The 19,893-nt window shown below is 38.4% G+C and overlaps 1 protein-coding gene across 6 annotated transcripts in view; it reads right to left on the minus strand.

Annotated features, from left to right (window-relative positions):
• The window catches only part of LOC137046363 (gastrula zinc finger protein XlCGF8.2DB-like), a 45,459-nt gene extending 25,895 nt beyond the window's left edge, over positions 1–19,564 (minus strand). Inside the window, exons 1-5 of one of the 6 annotated variants that reach the window (XM_067423547.1) lie at positions 19,468–19,543; positions 16,550–16,620; positions 15,532–15,558; positions 10,543–10,660; positions 1,368–2,915 (exon numbers count right to left, since the gene is read on the minus strand). In XM_067423547.1, coding sequence (XP_067279648.1) covers positions 1,576–2,915; positions 10,543–10,636 — 1,434 coding nt within the window. In that variant the 5' untranslated portion in view covers positions 10,637–10,660; positions 15,532–15,558; positions 16,550–16,620; positions 19,468–19,543 and the 3' untranslated portion in view covers positions 1,368–1,575. Of the gene's footprint in view, positions 1–1,367; positions 2,916–10,542; positions 10,698–15,522; positions 15,559–16,549; positions 16,621–18,088; positions 18,637–19,467 lie in introns of those variants that run through there. The other 5 variants (XM_067423546.1, XM_067423551.1, XM_067423544.1 and 2 more) reach the window with 5 other exon arrangements.
• Positions 19,565–19,893: the final 329 nt, after the last annotated feature.

The raw sequence follows: 19,893 nt of genomic DNA on the forward strand, positions 1-19,893 counted from the left end.
GAGGAAACAGCGGTATACAGATAACTAAATTGTGTGAAAAATACTGTGTTTTTTTACACGCGAAACATGAACTCGTTATATTGCACACTGTTGACATAATCAAAGCTTCGAAAACACGCGAAGAATGGGACCTTTAAAGCTGGATCTGGATACAAAAAAATTTCCCAAGCTTTAAACATCCCAAGGATACTTGCAATGTGCAAGCGATAATATTGAAATGGAAGGAGTATCAGACCACTGCAAATCCACCAAGACCTGGCCGTCCCTCTAAACTTTCAGCTCATACAAGGAGAAGACTGATCAGAGATGCAGCCAGGAGAGCCCGTGATCACTCTGGATGAACTGCAGAGATCTACAGCTGAGGTGGGAGACTCTGTCCATAGGACAACAATCAGTCGTATTCTGCACAAATCTGGCCTTGAAGAGTGGCAAGAAGAAAGCCATTTTTTAAAGATATCCATAAAAAGTGTTGTTTAAAGTTTGACACAAGCCACCTGGGAGACACACCAAACATGTGGAAGAAGGTGCTCTGGTCAGATGAAACCAAAATGTAACTTTTTGGCAACAACTCAAAATGTTATGTTTGGCACAAAAGCAACACAGCTCATCACCCTGAACACCATCCCCACTGTCAAACATGGTGGTGGCAACATCATGGTTTGGGCCTGCTTTTCTTTAGCAGGTACAAGGAAGATGGATGGAGCCAAATACAGGACCATTCTGGAAGAAAACCTGATGGAGTCTGCAAAAGACCTGAGACTGGGACGGAGATTTGTCTTCCAACAAGACAATGATCCAAAACATAAAGCAAAATCTACAATGGAATGGTTCAAAAATAAACATATCCAGGTGTAAGAATGGCCAAGTCAAAGTCCAGACCTGAATCCAATCGAGAATCTGTGGAAAGAACTGAAAACTGCTGTTCACAAACGCTCTCCATCCATCCAACCTCACTGAGCTCGAGCTGTTCTGCAAGGAGGAATGATCAAAAATTTCAGTTTCTCGATGTCGAAAACTGATAGAGACATACCCCAAGCGACTTACAGCCGCAATCGCAGCAAAAGGTGGCGCTACAAAGTATTAACTTAAGGGGGCCGAATAATTTTGCACGCCCAATTTTTCAGTTTTTTATTTGTTAAAAAAGTTTGAAATATCCAATAAATTTCATTCCACTTCAATTCTGTCCCACTTGTTATTGATTCTTCACAAAAAATTACAATTTCATATCATTATGTTTGAAGCCTGAAATGTGGCAAAAGGTCGCTAAGTTCAAGGGGGCGAATACTTTTGCAAGGCACTGTGTATATATATATATATATATATATATATATATATATATATATATATAAATTAACTATTGCATCTGACCAGCAGTCACCTTTGCATCTCAATTTCATCTTTTTAAAAAACAGAATGGGCCAATAGTGTGGAAACAAGTATTTTTCTAAACTATTATTTCAGCCTTACCCAAAGGTTCCCTTGTCAAACAATCCAGATTTTAAAATTTTAGATTAAATTAGTCTATTAAAGGTAATTCCATTTTTTGCTTAACCTGAATATCATATGATTTACAAGTCATGAACAAGAACTCTGCTGATTAGAACGCTTCAGGCAAAACATTTTCTCATGAGTCCGTAGACTAGATGATTGGGTGAAACTCTTCCCACATGAAGAGCACTGGTGCGGCTTCTCTCCAGTATGAATTCTCTCATGAGCTTTCAAGGTTCCTGACTGACAGAAACTCTTTCCACAGTGTGAGCACTGGTGTGGTTTTTCTCCAGTATGAATTCTCTCATGAGCTTTCAGGTATTCTGACCGAGTGAAAATCTTTCCACAGTGTGAGCACTGGTGCGGCTTCTCTCCAGTATGGACTTTCTCATGATATTTCAGGTTTCCTGACTGAGCGAAACTCTTTCCACAGTGAGAGCACTTGTAAGGTTTTTCTCCAGTATGAACTCTCTCATGATCTCTCAGGTTTCCTGACTGAGCGAAACTCTTTCCACAATGAGAGCACTTGAAAGGTTTTTCTCCAGTATGAACTCTCTCATGATCTTTCAGGTTTCCTAACTGAGTGAAACTTTTTTCACAGTGTGAACACTTGTAAGGTTTCTCTCCAGTATGAACTCTCTCATGATGTTTCAGGTTTCCTGATAGAGAGAAACTCTTTCCACAGTGTAAGCACTTGTAAGGTTTCTCTCGAGTATGAATTCTCCGATGTGTTTTTAATTTTTCCAATTTAATAAAGGTCTTCCCACATTCAATGCATATATATGGTTTAACATCAGTATCAATACACTGGTGAACATGTAAAGTTTGCAGTAGTGGAAAACTCTTTCCACAAACAGAACAAAAGTGAGGCTTTACATCTGCATGAACTTTAAGATGCGCTCTTAAGCCTGACGCAAAAGCAAACATTTTATCACAATGATCACAGCTGAACTTTACTCCAGAGTGAGAGATCTGATGATCTTTGAGAACTTTTTTGGATGTGAAACTCTTTCCACACTCAGTGCATGTAAATGGTCTTTCTCCAGTGTGAATTCTCATGTGCACATTTAGGTCTCTTTTTTCAATGAAACTTTTTCCACAATGAGTGCACATAAACAGATTTTCTCCCGTGTGAATTCTCATGTGTTTGTTAAGGTCTGATTTACGCATGTAACTCCTTCCGCACTGAGTGCATATATAAGGCCTTTCTCCATTGTGAATTCTCAGGTGTATGTCAAGTTTTGATTTATATCTGTAGCTCTTTCCACACTCAGAGCAGGTGAAAGATCCTTTGACTTCAGTTTTTACAAAACTTTTCTGTGTTAAATTCTTTTCAGTCTGTGAAATGACAGTTTTTCTATCTTCATTTGTGAAGTGATGAGGTTTTTGAAACCAATGCTGTTTGTCTTCATTCACATCCATCAGATCTAAAAGCAACATATTAAATTCATATAAGTCAATTAAAGATGAACAAATGAAACTAAGGGTGCGTTCACACTTGTCATGTTTGATTCGATTAAAACGAACCCTGGTGCGGTTGGTCGGTTAGTGCGGTTCATTTGAACATATGTGAACGCTGTCATCCGAACCCTGGTGCGCACCAAACAAGCGGACCGAGACCGCTAAAAAGATGGGTCTCGGTCCGCTTCCAAACGAACTCTGGTGCGGTTCGATTGATATATGAACGCAACACGGACCAAAGACATGTAAACGGACCAAAAACCGGACGTACAATGTCACAAGATGCGACGCATAATGCAGCTGATTTGACGACGCTTCCGCGGTCGTCGTATCCAATCCGTCGTAGATCGGTGCATCCAAAATGAGTAACTTTAACGTTAGAGGGCAAACGTGGAGCAACGAGGAAGTGCCTAATCAATATTTGGTCAGACGAGCATGTTTCGAAAATGCTAGAAAAAACACACAAAAAGCATACCTGGCTCTTCTCATCAAAGTTCCTGTGTTGCCCATTATTAGCAGGTACAGACGACAGAACGGCCGTCTCTTTTCTGCACAACGGAGGAAATCCTGCTGCTGTTTTGAATGTTTTGAACATTTTATGAGCTCTTCATGAGTTTTCAGCGGGTAAAAATAATGCCACATGTACACGCATTAAATGATCGCGTTTAATCCAGCACACAGCGTTGTTTTGAATGTTTTGAACATTTCATGAGCTCTTCATGAGTTCTCTGGTAAAAAATAATGCCATATGTACACGCATAAAATGCCCGCGCGTGTAATCCGCACACAGCATTGTTTTGAATGTTCGGTAAGCGAGCTCCTACGTCATATAAGCCGACCAATCAGGTTGTTACCGTCTCCCTATGCCTTTGGTTCGGTAACTTTAGGTTCGCTGTTAAAAATGCCTGTGTGAACGCTAAGCAGACTAAGCAGACTACAAGTGTGAACGCACCCTAAATTAATTATAAGTTAATCCTTAACTTAGCACAAATCTTAATGTAAAGTCTTATGGCTCATTTTCACAGAGTGGCACAGTTCAGTAAAGTTCAGTACGGCACAGAATTTTTATGCCAATGGCCTTGTAATGATACCAACCTTTTTAAAGTCAGCAATGCCAGTACAATTTTCTATTCTTTGCACCAAACTCAGTACCATAGCAAAAACCATTTCAATTAAATATTGAAAGCAGAAAATTATGAGAAGAAAAAAAAACTGAAAGAAATTCAGCTTGGTTTTATGTTTTTAGGTTCAGGAGTAGAAAACTGATAAGAACGGTTTGAATGTTCTGAATTCCACATTAGTGTGTGGATCAGGCCGCATTTTTCTGTCCGAGCCAGGCCCGCGTCTGACAGAGCAGTAACCGAATCCAACCTGAGCCTAACAGGCATTAAGATATTTATGTCCGAGCCTGACCGAAGCCAGACACAGCTAAAAACTTTTTTTTTCCCTCATACTTATGACACATGTTAATTTGTTTGTGTGGAAAACCCACATTTATTAAGCAACTGTAGGAAGGAATTCTGAAATGTCTACAGATGAGCGCATTAGCACAAACACAGAGCAACAAACCACAGGTTAACAAAGGGTCCAATCATCCTTTATTCCACATGTGGCCAGGCATGAGACGTCCCTTTCCACTGATTGGTTAACAAAGAGCAATGCTTTCAGTTCTTCCAGTTCCAGTCAACAGAATAAGTAGTCCTCCATTGTTATAGTTCAGTTGATTCTTGAAGTGTTTATTACAAATAATCCCTCTCTAACCAAATAACCAGACTAAGGAATGCTTTGACTAGCCTGACAAGCCAGACCCACATCAAGATGTTTGGTCTGAAAACTCACTATTGACGGGCTTAATCCGAGGGGCAGGATAAATGGTTGTCTTTCAAAACAACCAGAGCAATGAAGCGAGACTAGTTGATGATTAAACATTCGCTGTATCCGGTCTGCAAAACTCTGAACACATCTTCCTTTTTTAAGAATGACTTCAGTGCCGTTCTTTGTTCTTTTCGCAAATAAAAGCTTAACTCCAAGTCTTCCAGAGTCATGGTCAAAGCTGATTCGAAAGACCGTCGTTCACCAGCTTCTGTGTTTACTAGTAGCACGCAAACGCAACTCTGCCGTCATTATGTTAAGCTCCGCCCATCGACTCTATACACGATGAGATTGGCCTGACCAGAGTTTGTTTTTTACAGCTCAGAAGGTATCGAGAGTTGCTAGACGACACTCGCGGCAGATTTGCTGCCGCTAGGGTGCGTCTAGATTTCTTGGCTATGCTTTGACACAAACCACACTGAGCAGGGCTTAGGGTGCTTTCACACCTGCCTCATTTAGTTCGGTTGAATCGTACTAGAGTTCGTTTCCCTCTTTGGTGCGGTTCGTTTGGTCAGGTCTGAAAGCAGCAATCGCACTCGGGTGCGCACCAAAAGCGGACCAAACAAGCGTACCGAGACCTCCTTGAAGAGGTGGTCTCGGTACGATTTCAAACGAACTCTGGAGCGGTTTGTTTGTGGTGAGAACGTGATCCGACCTCGAACAGAACCAACTGCAAAAGTACTGATCATTTTTGGACTTACCAGCTGCCGTAGTTAGCTGCGCTGACATTGTGTGCATGATATTATTACCTGAAAGATCGTTGGCAATATTTTCGGAAGATGGAAGCATGTCAAGAGTTAATAATTAATGCACGCCTCCTCTTGAAGTGACGAGCGATGCGCGCTCGCCGTCTGCAGTGCATTAGAACGTTGTTTTCATGTCGCATCCACGCTTCATTATAGAAATGTTTTGTTTGCATACTGTGGTAAATACACACAGTGTAGTAGATTATTGCCAGGGACAAAACTGGCCCGCGCAGTCGTCTCTCCATAGTGTTATTATAGTTTGCTGGCTTTGCCTCTCCTGTTGGAATTTTCCCACACGTAAATTCTGACGAATCGAAAAGCAGTTTAGGAAATACGCCATGGCCAATGAGTGATGTGGATGTTGTCACATGCCTGCGTTTTGGTTCGTTTCAACTGGTTCGGACCAAAGCAATCAGTGTGGTGTGAAAAGGAACCAAAAAATCTGAAAAATGCAACAATGTATAATTGTTTGCCCTTGGTTCGGACCAAATGAACCGAACTAGAGATGTGAAAGCACCCTTAGAAAGGGCTCTCTTCTGTATTGATCAGGGTTTGACAACATACAGTACGTGCCAAAGAAATATTAGCTACAGAAATATACTATATGACTGTATTACTGTAGTAGTATTAGAAATATTACTACAGAAATTTTAAAGGAGTAGTTCACTTCCAATTTTCCAGATAATTTACCTCGTGAAAAATATCACAACACCGAAGTTGAGCATTTGCGGTTAAAATGCATGTAAAAAAAAAGAAAAGAAAAAAGTTTTAAATGACCAATCGTTTTGCTAGAGAAAGACCCTATTCCTCGGCTGAAATCATGCAGAGCCCCTATGAAGCCTTTTAAAACTGCACTGTTTTGGACCTTCAACCTATTGGTTTCCATTGAAAAATGCTGCAATGTTTCCCTCCAAAAACATAATTTATTTTCGACTGAAGAAAGAAAGACATGAACATCTTGAATGAGATGGGGGTGAGTAAATTATCAAGGAATTTTCATTTTTCATTTTGGAATGAACTAATCATATACCACACAAAATCATATTGTGGTGATGCGGGTAGGAGTGGACAGGTGGAAGTGACCCAGAGCTCAGTCATGCCGAATGCCGAAGGCAGAGTTGATGGTGGTAGGAGCCATTATGTTGATGGATTTAGGGGAAGACCGATAACAACAGTGTCTTGGGAGGTGGAGCCCACCACACAGACGGGAGTCTGAGATGGTAATGGAGATCAGTGGAGGACCAGGGCCTGGAGGTGTAGTCAGGCCCTTGTACCACCCAGGAGTAGTAGGCACTTAGCAGGTGGAATCTAGCCTCTGAGAGGAGGATGTGGTGATATGGCAAGACTTATGGGATACAATGATGACTGGGTGATAGGCTTGACCAATGTGGCTTGATATGCTGAGCTAGCTGCTGAAATACAAGTTTGTGGATGGAACACTGAATTTGGAGGAAGTGGGATTAAAACTGCAGAGGCACCTGAGAGAAGCAGCCAGAATATTAAGGAAGTGGGGAATGGAGCTGAGGGGGGTGTTCCTGGGATGCCAGGTATCAACGGTTAGCTGGAGATGTTGTAGGCTCATTAACTATATATCAGAGAAAGAGGGTGCCAAGCTGATGACCCCAATGATGTACCTACCCTTCCATAGTTGGTGACATAAGTGTCTCCCATAACATCTATCCTATCCTGCAACATAAAAAGAGCTGCAAATGTCAATGGATTCAATTGTTTTGTGCACGCACATAAAGTATGTTTACATCTCGTCCTGTGTAAAAAATAAAATAAATAAAAAATATTCTAAATAGATTTGTAATAAACACTTCAAAAATCAGCCCAACTATAGCAGTGGAGGACAATTATTCTGTTTCATGGAACTGAAGAAGAAATTAAAGCGACACTTGGTTGATCAGCGGAAAGGGGCATCTCATTCCCATCCAACTGGAAATCAAGTCATGTTTATCAATTTTCTACCCCTGAACCTTAAAACAAAGTCAAGCTGAATTCTCATTTCAATATTAAATTAAAAAATGAATGCAATGTACATGGACCGCAAATAATTCGTTTTTTTTTTTTTTTTTTTTGTATTTAATAATTTAAAAATCAAGATATTTAATAAAATCAATTAATTATTAAAGCTATTAATAATTATAAGTAATAGGCTTACATTAACCCTTATGCATAAAATAAAAAAGTTATACATAGGTCCATAGAGGATGAAAATTTCCATCTTCAAAATACATTTGAATGTCATAAACATTTGAATCTTGGGAGCACAGACTTAAAGTTTGGTCTCATTTTAAAGAAGACACATGGCAGAGTAGTAAAAAGTGGAACCAAAAAAGTTATAGAGGCTTAAGTATATTAAAAATATATATAATTTTTTTATATATATTTTATGAAACATGTTGAACTTTAAAACTGCTAGAAAATCAAAGCTAAACAATGAACCTAATAAACCACAATAAATCTTAACAATGTGTTAAAAATGTGAGATTGCTTTCTAAAAAATAAAATAAAAAGAAGCTTTCAGTAATATTTTGTTTTGGCACAGGGCGTACACTTGCATATCATCTGCACAGAAATAAAAAGAGTATTAAAAATGTATTATATGGCTTATCGCAAATAGCAGCCAATCAGCGAGGAGCAGCCAAAAAATGAAACGGTTACAAATTTGACATTCAAAATTTAATCCACAGCAGATTAGGTGCTTGATTCATGGCAAAATAAACAATACATAGTTTACATGTTGCATTACATGTCGCATTAAACAGGCCGATTAGCCTACATGTTTAATGTTGTTTTGCCTGGATCTTTGGTGAAACACTTCCAACTCTGTTGTGCTCTGAAAACCCCCATTGAGAAACATTAATTTAGCAGAAATGTCTGCTGTTGGATGCTTAATTTAAGTTTAAAAGTCAACTTGTAAGTATTTTATGAGAGTAGGAACTGTAAAGGGATAACAGATGTTTAACTAAATATAAATGTAAGACTATTCTTATAGCCTATTTAAAGGATTTTAAAAATGGCAGTAACAGGTTATTTAGGTGTCAAGTAACCTTTATTTATGTAGCGCTTTTTACAATGCCGATTGTTTCAAAGTATAGACAGGAAAAGAAATGGACACAGCGACCCCCATAGACTTCAACAGCGGAAAATGAAGTCAATTAGAAGCACTCACTTCCTGATGGCTGAGCGAACTGCGCAGGCTCAGACTGAGCTTGAGGACGTAGATGTGACGTAAGCAACCTGTCTGACAGCTGTAAGTCTTCTAGTAGTTGTGGAAAGTGAAATCTGAATCACTTTGTTTAAATGTTTTGTCCCGTTGCTTTTCGCTCACTGTGCGTTTCTCCCCATTCTTCTCCCTTGACTTTATCAGACTTTATGTCTCCACGTCCCCCTGACTGTCTCATAGGATATATGTTGGTGATTTTGATGACTTAACGGGTTTAGTTCGTACTACACTGCTCTATCTGAAGTGATACTGTAGTAAATGGTTGTATAGTTATAATTTTCTTCTAAATATTTCTTAAAAGCTTTATGTCTTGGTAATTTAGCCACTATGTCAAATATATAGTTTGTTTTCTTCTATGAGAGTAGAAAAATAAGCAGATCTAGCTGTTTTTACAGCCTGCGCTCCATTTTTCTGGCTGCTGTTTTAAGGGCCCAGTTGTGCTCGTTGTACCATGGCATTGGACTATTGTATTTTTTAAACTTCTTTAAATGTAGGGGTGCAACTGTGTCTAAAGTGCTGGAAAAGAGAGAGTCAATGGAAACTCCATTACAACATCGAGTTCCTCCAGGCTATCTGGGATGCTGCAGAGATGAAAACTGATGATGAAGATAATTTACAAAGGAATCTTTAGTCGCATCGGTGATAGTCCTGCCTTATTTGAAATGAGGGGACGACTTTACAGCCTGTCATTGCTCTGCTGCAGAATTTCAAAGATATCAACATTTATTCCATGTGACATTATTAGACCTAAACTATGATTATGGCGATGAGTGGGTCCTTATACGTGTTGTCTAACTCCAATAGAGTTTAGAATGTCTCTAAATACCAATGCGTCCTTTTCATTATCTACATTAGATATTAAAATCACCAACAACTAGGACTTTGTCTGGAGCCAGTGCTAACTCTGATAGAAAATCAGCAATTTCTTTGGTTAAACTCATTAGGGACTAGTCCTGTTAAAAGAATATGATTTATTATAGCTAGAATACTGACCACCCTAATCATTTTTGATGCCTTGCCAACAGAACAAAGGCCTATACACAAAGATGCGTCAGTTTACAGTTAAATGGCCCTGGGATTAAAAATAGCAGTTTTAAAGGGTTTCAATGGAGAATTTTTTGTCCAAAAGGTCCTGAGAGAGGAAATATAATGTGTACCTAGTGCAAAAGAAAAAAGAAAAAAAAAATTGAAAAGGGGGTGAAAAGGTGAAATTCCAATAAAAATACACACCTGTGCCAAAATGTTGGTATGTGTTAATGTGGTTGGGATTAACACAGACAAAATACAAAAAATGTCCATAATGTCACACAAGGGTTATTAGCAAGTAAACTTTAAATGTTTCAAATAATTAGATTGCAGATCATGCAGTGTCATAAATAACATAACTTATTAAAAATAAAATATGGCTATTTTTACAGTGTAAATGGAATCTATCGCTATTTTCACTTAGTGTAAAACACATCTGTTGCTAAGAAAATAAAGTGTAAATAGAAGCTAGTTGCTTTTTGTTTAGTGCTGGAGCGTACGGGAGTGTTTGAAAGCGACACCTATCAGCTGGTACCAGATTGATCCAGTACTCTGTACTTCAAATAGGCCGGTAATATTTTTAAAATGTAAGTATCGACTTGGTACAGAGGTACCGGTACTTTTGACGACAAGTCTACTATTGTGACAACATGATATGATAGTTGTCATCTTAATATTCCTCATCAGCCATTAAAGAGAATGAAGGAAAACACCAACCTATTTGTTCCTCTGTATCTTCATCTTTTATTCTGCAGGGTTCTTCTTTAAACTCCATCTTTACAATAGTGTCAGTAGTTTCTCCTGAAGTCATTCCTCCTGTTTGCTGCTGCTTCTCCTGTGTGGAGATGGGAATATTCCCCAGCAATTAAACTCTAATGAACAAGGAAAGAGAGTGTGTAACTTGAAAGGGGGGGTGAAATGCTGTTTCATGCATACTGATCTTTTTACACTGTTAAAGACTTGGAATCCCATACTAAACATGGACAAAGTTTCAAAAGTTAAGGTGGACGTTTGATGGGAGTATTTCTTTGTCAAAAATACTACTTCCGGTTAGTCATAAGTTTCGGCAAGTTTTTTGCGATCATGCGTCCCCTTTGACGTTAATGGGGGCGAAATTTCCTTGTATGGGCCTTACGGACAATTCTACCGGAAGCGCGTGAGAGAGAGAGAGGGAGAGAGCGAAAGCAACAGGCTACGCCCATCAAAGCGCTGGCTTGTAGGATGCTGGACAGGTGATGTGCACATAACAATGTCACCAAAAAAGTGCGTTTTTGGTTGCCAGACCAAGACAGTCCTGCAAAGATTCCCCAAAAACCCCGCGTTAAGGCAACAGTGGATGTAATTTGCTTTTCCGGATCAGCAACTGAGTTGCGCGAATGTTTATATCTGTTCGCTGCATTTCGGTGCCGACTGTTTCATAAACAAGGCCCAGCTCGACGCCGGATTTTCCCGATCGCCTAATGCTGAATGATGGAGCAGTCCCAACGTTAGAACCGCAGGCGGTGAGTGAGACTGCTTCAAATGTCTGTGTTTTTGCCTAACTGTTATGCTCATCAAGTAGCCCAAACATGATCACGTATAGTTAATTGATCAATGGAGCATGCGATGTGTAGTGCGTGTACATTTGTTTAGCTGGCCACTATATGTGTAACTTTATGTTTGTGTATTGTAAAAGCACTCCAAACAACAATACACAAAGAGGGGGGAAATATGTTGAACTAAATAAGCACGCTTCTTCATTCAAATGCGCTACTATTCCGTGTCTTTCTAACGTTATGTAAACACTAACTTAACCTGCCGTGCAAAACCAGTCCGCTTACTGTCTACACAAACCACGCGTAAACACACAAACACACGTGCACAACTGCACTTCCCACATGTACACCTTCAAAGACAAAAATACGACGATATAATTCAAGTATAAATATGTAAATAACAAGCCGCGAAGCATATTATATAGTTAGTGTATAACTTGTACCACATAGAGACGTCCTGCTCTAGCCGTTTTTGCTGCTGCTCCTGTTCAACTGCAGCCTCTGGGTCTGATTCCGGATCATAGATGTATGGCTGTATCTGATTAAAAGCCATATTTTTATTTTGAATAAAGTTTTTTTCCCGCTGTTAGGGATGACACAGCTTTACGACGCACTCGACTCAACACAATAGCAGCAGCGAGCACACGTCATTATTTAGCTCCGCTCACACGACACGCCCCCACCCGCTCGGCTTTTTCGGAAAGACTCGGAACAGCGCATCTTTCTCATATAATTATAAAAAAAATAAAGACTTTTCGGAGATATGCAGGATGCAATGCTACTCTATAGGTACTCAAGATTGACATGACACTGACTGAAACTGAGTGTTTCACCCCCCCTTTAAAACAGTCATGATTTTTACTTTCTTTTTTAGAGTACTTACATTTTAATTATGTATTGATATAGGACAATTCACCATGCAGGGATGGAAATTAACTTTTTTGTCCACCGGCCACTGTGGCTGGTGGATTTCAAAATCTACCAGCCACTCAATGTTTTTACCAGCCACTTTCTTGTTTTTAACCGACAATGTGTAACTGCACGTGAAAATTAATACTACAAGCTCTACAATACTTAAGCTGTTTATTTAATCTCAAATCTCAATGAAATACTGACATTTTTTCACTCTTATACACACACAAACCATGAACTGATATACATTTCATTAAATGAGTAGGGCTCTTTGTTCTCTCTTTTTTTTTTTTACCTGGATGTGGCATTTGGATGATTCTTTTATGGCTCGACATACCGAGCAGAACATTGTCAGTAGGGATGCATCGAATTAAAAATTATTGGCTGAAACCGAAGCACTAAAAGAAATTATGCCAATTATCCATTGCATTTATGGCTAATGCTATGACTGAGTAACTTTACTAAAAATCAAGGCATTGCAATTGCATTAATTAATATTAAAGTTTCAAATAATAAATCAATTACAAATTATGCAAATATTTATTTAGCACATTGCAACATCAAACAGTATAAAATAAAATTCAAAGTAAAATGTTTAACTTGATACTTGACACGGCCTTTTCGGCCCAAGTATGAGCAGCTGGGCACATGCTGACGTCGACCGCTCCGAGCGACTCTCGATATATTTTCATGACATAAAGCTCATTCAGTCCAATCCCTGCGCTGTAGTATGCATAAAAGATAATTCAGTTAATATGCATGAGACAGTCACTTCTGTCAGGCTCGTCTTCCATCATTATTGTAGAGATATGGTGGGGAAGTTTTGGAAGCAGCGTGCGGAAAAGTCACGGAGGAAAGCTGGGCGTTGTGCTGATACGAAGTAACGTAAAGGGCACCGAGCGAGCTGTAACCGGCGCCGTCTGTGGAAGCCTTTGCTACAAAGGCTCGGTAAAGTAAAATTAACTTGAGCAATCGCACGCCGAACCTGCAAGCGTTGACTATCTAATTTTTGTCAGGAGTGCAAAATAACCAATCTGTAATCTGTTGGATAATGAACAAAAGCCACGTCCTCTCTGTTTTATTTGTGGTCACAGCCATGCACTAAACCGCATGTGTTCGGGCTCTTAGTGAAACAGTGTGCTGCATATTTGGACAAATATAGATTTAGCTGCCGAGTGATAGACAGCGCGGATCGTCACGGCAACCCAGCGCGCGTCGCTCTGCGCTTCAGATGCGCGGTCGAGACTATGAAGCCTCAAACCCCTTCGCTTTTACCCCGATCTAGAATTACACATCTTTATCACATCGCATGTTGGGTGGTTCACGTTCTCTTATCACGTCGGCGCGTTGTTCATCTTGCCAAACAGCATATTTGGACAAATATAGTTTTATCACGTTTGCAAAATATTTCGTCATGCAGAATAACATTTATTTTCATTTCTCACTGAATTATGCTGGTTTGAAGAGCTGAATGATTTGCGATCTCTGCTGCACGCCACTCATAGCTCTCTCATTCGCTGTACTCATCCCTCATTTAATCTCACTGTGGTAAACTATGCCAACGTGAACCAAGAACATGTCTCAGAACCGCTGTAACTGCTGCTATATCTCTAATCTTAATGCACCTACTGACACTCCCCTATTTATGCAAACCATTCCCTCTTTCCACACAATACCATCCCACCTTTTCACAGTCGACCACTCCCCTTTTAACAAGCCTTTTCAAATCGAAGGTGTGAAAAAACACCGCTGCAGCAGGGGGGTTTCATGACCCTTTAAGGCATATTCAGACTATGTCTGCTAGGATACTCATCAAGATGAACATGTTGGCATACTTTTTGTGTGAGTTTGTCCGTTTAAGCACAAGACTTGAAAGAGAACTCAATATTTGCGCGCTGTGAGACGGGTGCGCGCTTCCGGATGACAGTGACGGATCTTCTCTCAGTGCGCGCAAGTTATTATGGTTATTATTCGCGTCTTCTGGCACTACATCCGGGTAATGACGGCGAAAACGACTGGTCATATTCGGACATACATAGTGCGGCCGCACTCGCATTCACTGAACACAGTTTATAAAGAGAGGAAACAGCATGCTATTTTTATTTACCCGCCACGGTGGCCGGTAGGTGAAGCGAGTTTACCCGCCACAACGCAAAATCACCCGCATTTGGCTGGTGGCGGGTGCTAATTTCCATCCCTGTCACCATGACGTCACAACAGTAATAAACGTTCTTCCGGGTGGCAAAAGCCAAAGCGTTCCTATGGCAACGCTAGTAAATTGCTTGGGATTCAGACAAAGTTAACATGATTATTGAGGGACTGATTAATTCATTCAGGAGACACCAATACATGAAATGCCTAACCTTGCTCCAGTAGATGTAGCGCTAGTCTACTACCATCATTTTTAAATGAGCCTCAGCCTACCATTGAGTAGTTATTTTAGTGACTGTTGCTGTTTGAATTACAATATGTTAGGCTATCGTAGATGGTCTATTTCCGTGTTATCTATCCTGATAATCTATTCAAAATATCGTTCATAACGGATAGGTTAAAATGCGATTATAATGCACTCCTGACATAAATTAAGAAATTAATGTCACTGCAACCCAATTTTATCATAAACAGTGTTCAAATATCGAAGCTGGAGTCTTTAATCTTTCTGATGATACTGAGTTTGTCCAGATAAAGATAAAGTAATATAGTGTGATGAGCAGTGAATGTTGAACAATAGTAATCTGAGGCCGTATGATCTTTGAATCGTAAGGGGTTAAAAGAGATCTAAAGTTTACTAATATTAGTCTCGAATTTCCCCAGCTGAAGATAATTATGCTCTGCTATGATTTTGTAGATGGACCGTTTTGAGAATACTTCTCTGTAGCGCCACTTTTGACGACGTCCACTCGCTTTAGCCTCCTCACACACAGGTTTTGCTGGATATATTTACTTCTTTGAATGAAATCGATACAATCCTACACCTTTTGCTGTATATCTGACGGCGCAATCCCAAACACAACACGTTTTCGTCATAGTTTCAACTTTAATCAACAACAACGTTATTAACTATGTAACTGTTCAGAAGCCGGCTGTAGATCAGTAGCCGGCTGATCTCTTCAGATTGTCAGTTGAAGCCGCTCGCGTTCTGCCACCCGGAAGTATCCTGGTGCCGATTGTTTACAAACATTCTGAAATGGTCTATATAAAGAATGTTTAAACAACTTTGGAAAAAAAGTTTTTTTTAACCAATTCTTACCTATCCTACCTTTAATGAACATGAGAAAATGAGATGCGCGTGTAAGACTGAAAAAACTAGTATATGCCGAAATGTCTGAATGAAGAACAAGGACTCTCTGAGAAAATAAAGGAAATTAACATCTGAACTGTCCCTCACACACCACTGGAGACGCAAGTCTCACCTCAGTATCAGCTAATCTACATCTTTCCCTATATACCCCGTCTCCCCCAATTCCTTCCCTGTCTCATGCTGAGATCACCTGAAAATACACACAAAATCTCTATATTACAATGTCAATCCACACGATACAGTATTATATGTGTTTGATATCATTTGAAATGTTTCAGTGCGACTGGTACAAATATCTCAACTCCACAGAAGTTAACCAAAAGATAATCAATGTTTTAAGAGTTTAAAGATATCTTGTCTTAGTTTGGTGGGTGTGGCTTTCAGCCATTTGGCCTTTGCATCAATACAAGTCTTGATCAATGCAAATTCCCATTGTGAGCTTGTGTTAACATTTGAAAGAGTTTGTGCATTTGTTTCTGGGTATTTAAGGAAATGTTACAAAGAGCTCAGGGCTTGACACTTTAAACCGGTCAGCCCGTAATGCTGGATGTCTCGAGATAGCCAGCATTATGTAGTTTTCAGAAGTCAGGTATACATTTCATTCTTTACTTCAGACTATTTGATGTTTTATATGGATTACCTTTGAATTGACTATGTAATTGGCTTTATACATTTACCTGACTGTTAAATAAATTGTTACACTTTGATGGATTCTGACTTGCTCTGGAATTATTCAGGTTGGGTATAATTTCAACAAAGGGTTAAACGGAATAATTAAATGTGTACTTAAACTATTAAAAATGAATGACCAAATAAACAATTGGCATTCTAACCCAAATTCTAAATTATCATTAAATGGAGTCAGATAACGAGGAATTGGAATAAAATCCCCTTTTCCCCGCTGAAAAGACGAACGCGCAGCGAACTTCACCCGCCGATCGTTAGCCTCCATTGGGACGATTTGGGCGGCCTTACACGCGTGACTGCGTGTTAGATCCGCATCATGTTCGGCGGGCAGCGGCGGACGATTTTAAAGGGACAGCAGCACTGATGAACAAAGAAATAACGGGAACAGATAAAAGATGATTAATCTATATGTAATGTATTATTTATGAAGTTAAAGCTGTTTAACAACTATTACATTTCTGTATATTTCTAACAGGGCCACTGGTAACTATTTTTTTTTTTTTTTTTATAATGAGTTTATTTAAAGATTGTTTTAAATTCACTTGAATTAAACGGGTTTTTTTTTTTAAACCTAATAAATGTTGAAATTGGGTAGCTTTCTTTTATACTGTAATGTAAGGTAATTAATGTTTCATAAAGACATTGGTTAAAATATGCTGTCTTTAAATTGTTTCTACATTAATTTGGAGAGTACCTGAAATTACAATATCAAAATATTAAAAACTCCAAAAATATTAAAGTTTAGTTTATTATTTTCTAATCTAAAAAGATAAATAGAATTCCTTATTTTGTTAAAATGAGGGATTTTTTAATTTATTGTACCCCCCCCCCCCAAAAGGTAAGACTTTCATTAAAAAAAGTTTGATATAAACCATATTTTAAATATAAAAAAAAATCTGTTTTCATTTATTGATGGGTCATTGTAGCTGATGATTATAATAATAACAAACAGAGCAAAACAATAAAGATTTTTTTTAATACCGTGAAACCGTGATATTTTCTGAGACGATTATCATACTGTGAAAATCTCATACCGTTACAACCCTAGTAAGACCTCTTTAAAGAACATAATTAAAGTATATTTACAACATGTTTTTGAAGCGCTGATCATTGTAGCCAATCACAGGCATGTTTGATAAGCGCATAAGCAGAGTCGGCAGAGGTGTCCTATCAACACATTTTTTAAATTTCAGGCCTACTTAATTTTTTCTTTTTTAAAGCTACACTGTGTGATATTTTCCCCCATCTAGTGGTGAAAAGATATATGACCATCCAGTGAATAATAGTTTCTGTTCCTCTCAAAATCGATTTCGTTTCAACTCCTACGGTGGCCGATTTAGTCATGGCTTCCAGTTCGACCTATTCGGTGAGTGTTGCAAGTGATGAGGTTACGTTTGAAAACTATTATAATTTGCAGTTATTTAATTTGCCAAATGATCTATGATCAAATTATTACATGTAAAATGAATAATAGTTTTACGTTTTCGTTATTTTTTACCATTTCATTGCTAACATCAGCTATCAGGTTCCCAGACGAATGCAAGCTAATCTTAGAAAAGGAACTTTTATCAGTGCTATCGTTATTCTGTATATTGTAAGACATCACTAGCGTAAGGCAAACAAATTATAATGCAATTCAAATATTAATCTCATGTTATCCGTCATAGAACACGGATTTATGTTATAAGGTAAACAATACTTTTTCATCAGTGACGTGAGGAAAACTATCCTAGACGTCGTTCTAATGTTATGCACAGCACACCATGATATAATTAGCCAAGCAACAATAAAACTTCCAATATACAAAAATAGGCTGAATTAATATTACCTGTCGAGAAGAAAGCAGGCAACGTCGGCGTTCTTTTTTAAATCGTTGCTCCTCATGAGCTCTTTCCATCTTGGAAAGGCCACTCCAATATTTACTTTTGTCTTGTTGATTTGCCCGTTGCGTTGCCGTCTTAATTCTCTTTTCCGCTTCCTTGGCGACTCTGATACGTATCCCCGACCCAGGTCGAATTCGGTAATCAATTCCGGGACGTGGTTGCTTTCACACAGAAGGCGACCCGGCAATGTTCCGGTAATATTGCGGGTTCGACGTGCAGTTAGAAAGGGGCTTAAGAGTGATCCTCCATCATCATATAGCAGCCTCAAGCAATCCTCCTCTTCACATGCGACACGGTGCCATCGAGTGTAAAAACGCGAAAAGCGAAGCTTGAATTTACAGGTATGGCCCTCTTTGGCAAATGTACTTTCAAGATGGAGGAGCAACATGGCGACCGCCATCCAAACCCCTAACACGTATGCATTTTCAATGGTATATTATAAAATTACGAGAATACATTATTACTTGAAAGAAGTAAATATACATTAATGAACACATATATTTTTGAAAGAACTAAGTGATTTTAGCTAAGAATACACTAAAAAAGTTACACAGTGTAGCTTTAAGTGGGATTAAAAAAAAAGTACTGCCTTGAATAATTTATAATTTCACAGGTATTTCAGATTTGATTAGTGCGTACCCACTGGTATTTAGAAAAACTAAATTACTTATAACTATAATGAAACTGTTGCTCTTACATGAGATTATCATTATCATCTTACAGATTTATCACATACTGATTCAATTAAATATGTTAGGAAACTTCTTTTCAAACAATTTCTTGCAACAAAACATCCAGACTGCAAATTAGTGTTTTTTTATACCTTCTGCACATAACTGTTATTTCTTTATGGGATTTTAGTATTTTACCTAGTCAAAAGTGGTGCTAATATCAGGAATAAGCTGAATATTTCCAGCACTGTAAAACTATCAATTCTACAGTGCTGGAAATATTTAGCTTATTCCTGATAGCACCACTTTTGATAAGGTAAAATACTAAAATACCATTTTTCGGTTACACCCTTTGTTTACAATTGCGTTGAGTGTTATCTTTTAATAAAAATATTATTCATTACAATAAATGGATATCACTCAACGCACTTCATAATTAATCTTTACACGTTGTCATGTGAACAACTGTTCAGTAACACTCATAATGTATTTTAAGTCCGATTCAGGATTCAATCTTTCTTGAGTCGCAATGAATAAGTAAGATAAACTGACTGTTAAGAGTCATTCGATCGCCAATCAGACCAATGGTCGAGCTCATTGCATGTAAGTTACAAGATGTCAGATTTAGATTTCTAAATAGTAAATATACTTACAGGCTGATAAGATCCAGGTTGTGTTTACTGTTTATTTCAGGTTTATTTGGACGTATGATTTGGACAGACCCTCGACCCCTTCTTCTATCGTTTAAATGAATACATAGTTTAAACTATAAGGAGCATTTTCCGCCACCCACTGGATTGGAGTATGAAGCACAACTAAAGTAAAATAAAAATAAAATATAAAAATATATATATTAAAAAATTATATATAGTAATATAATATAATATACCAGTTCTGTATCATTCAAAAATCTAAATAATTTCTCATGAATTCTAGCATTTTTTTTTATATTAGAATAATTGCTTGCACCTCTTTCCTTTAGTGGCTGAACATTTTAGTCTTTCTCTATTGTATGCTGTACATAGTAATGTAGCCTACTATCTCTGGGTATCCACATCTATCCCAATTACCAGTTCCAT

The sequence above is a fragment of the Pseudorasbora parva genome, chromosome 18 (assembly GCF_024679245.1).
Source record: "Pseudorasbora parva isolate DD20220531a chromosome 18, ASM2467924v1, whole genome shotgun sequence".
Lineage (NCBI taxonomy): Eukaryota > Metazoa > Chordata > Actinopteri > Cypriniformes > Gobionidae > Pseudorasbora > Pseudorasbora parva.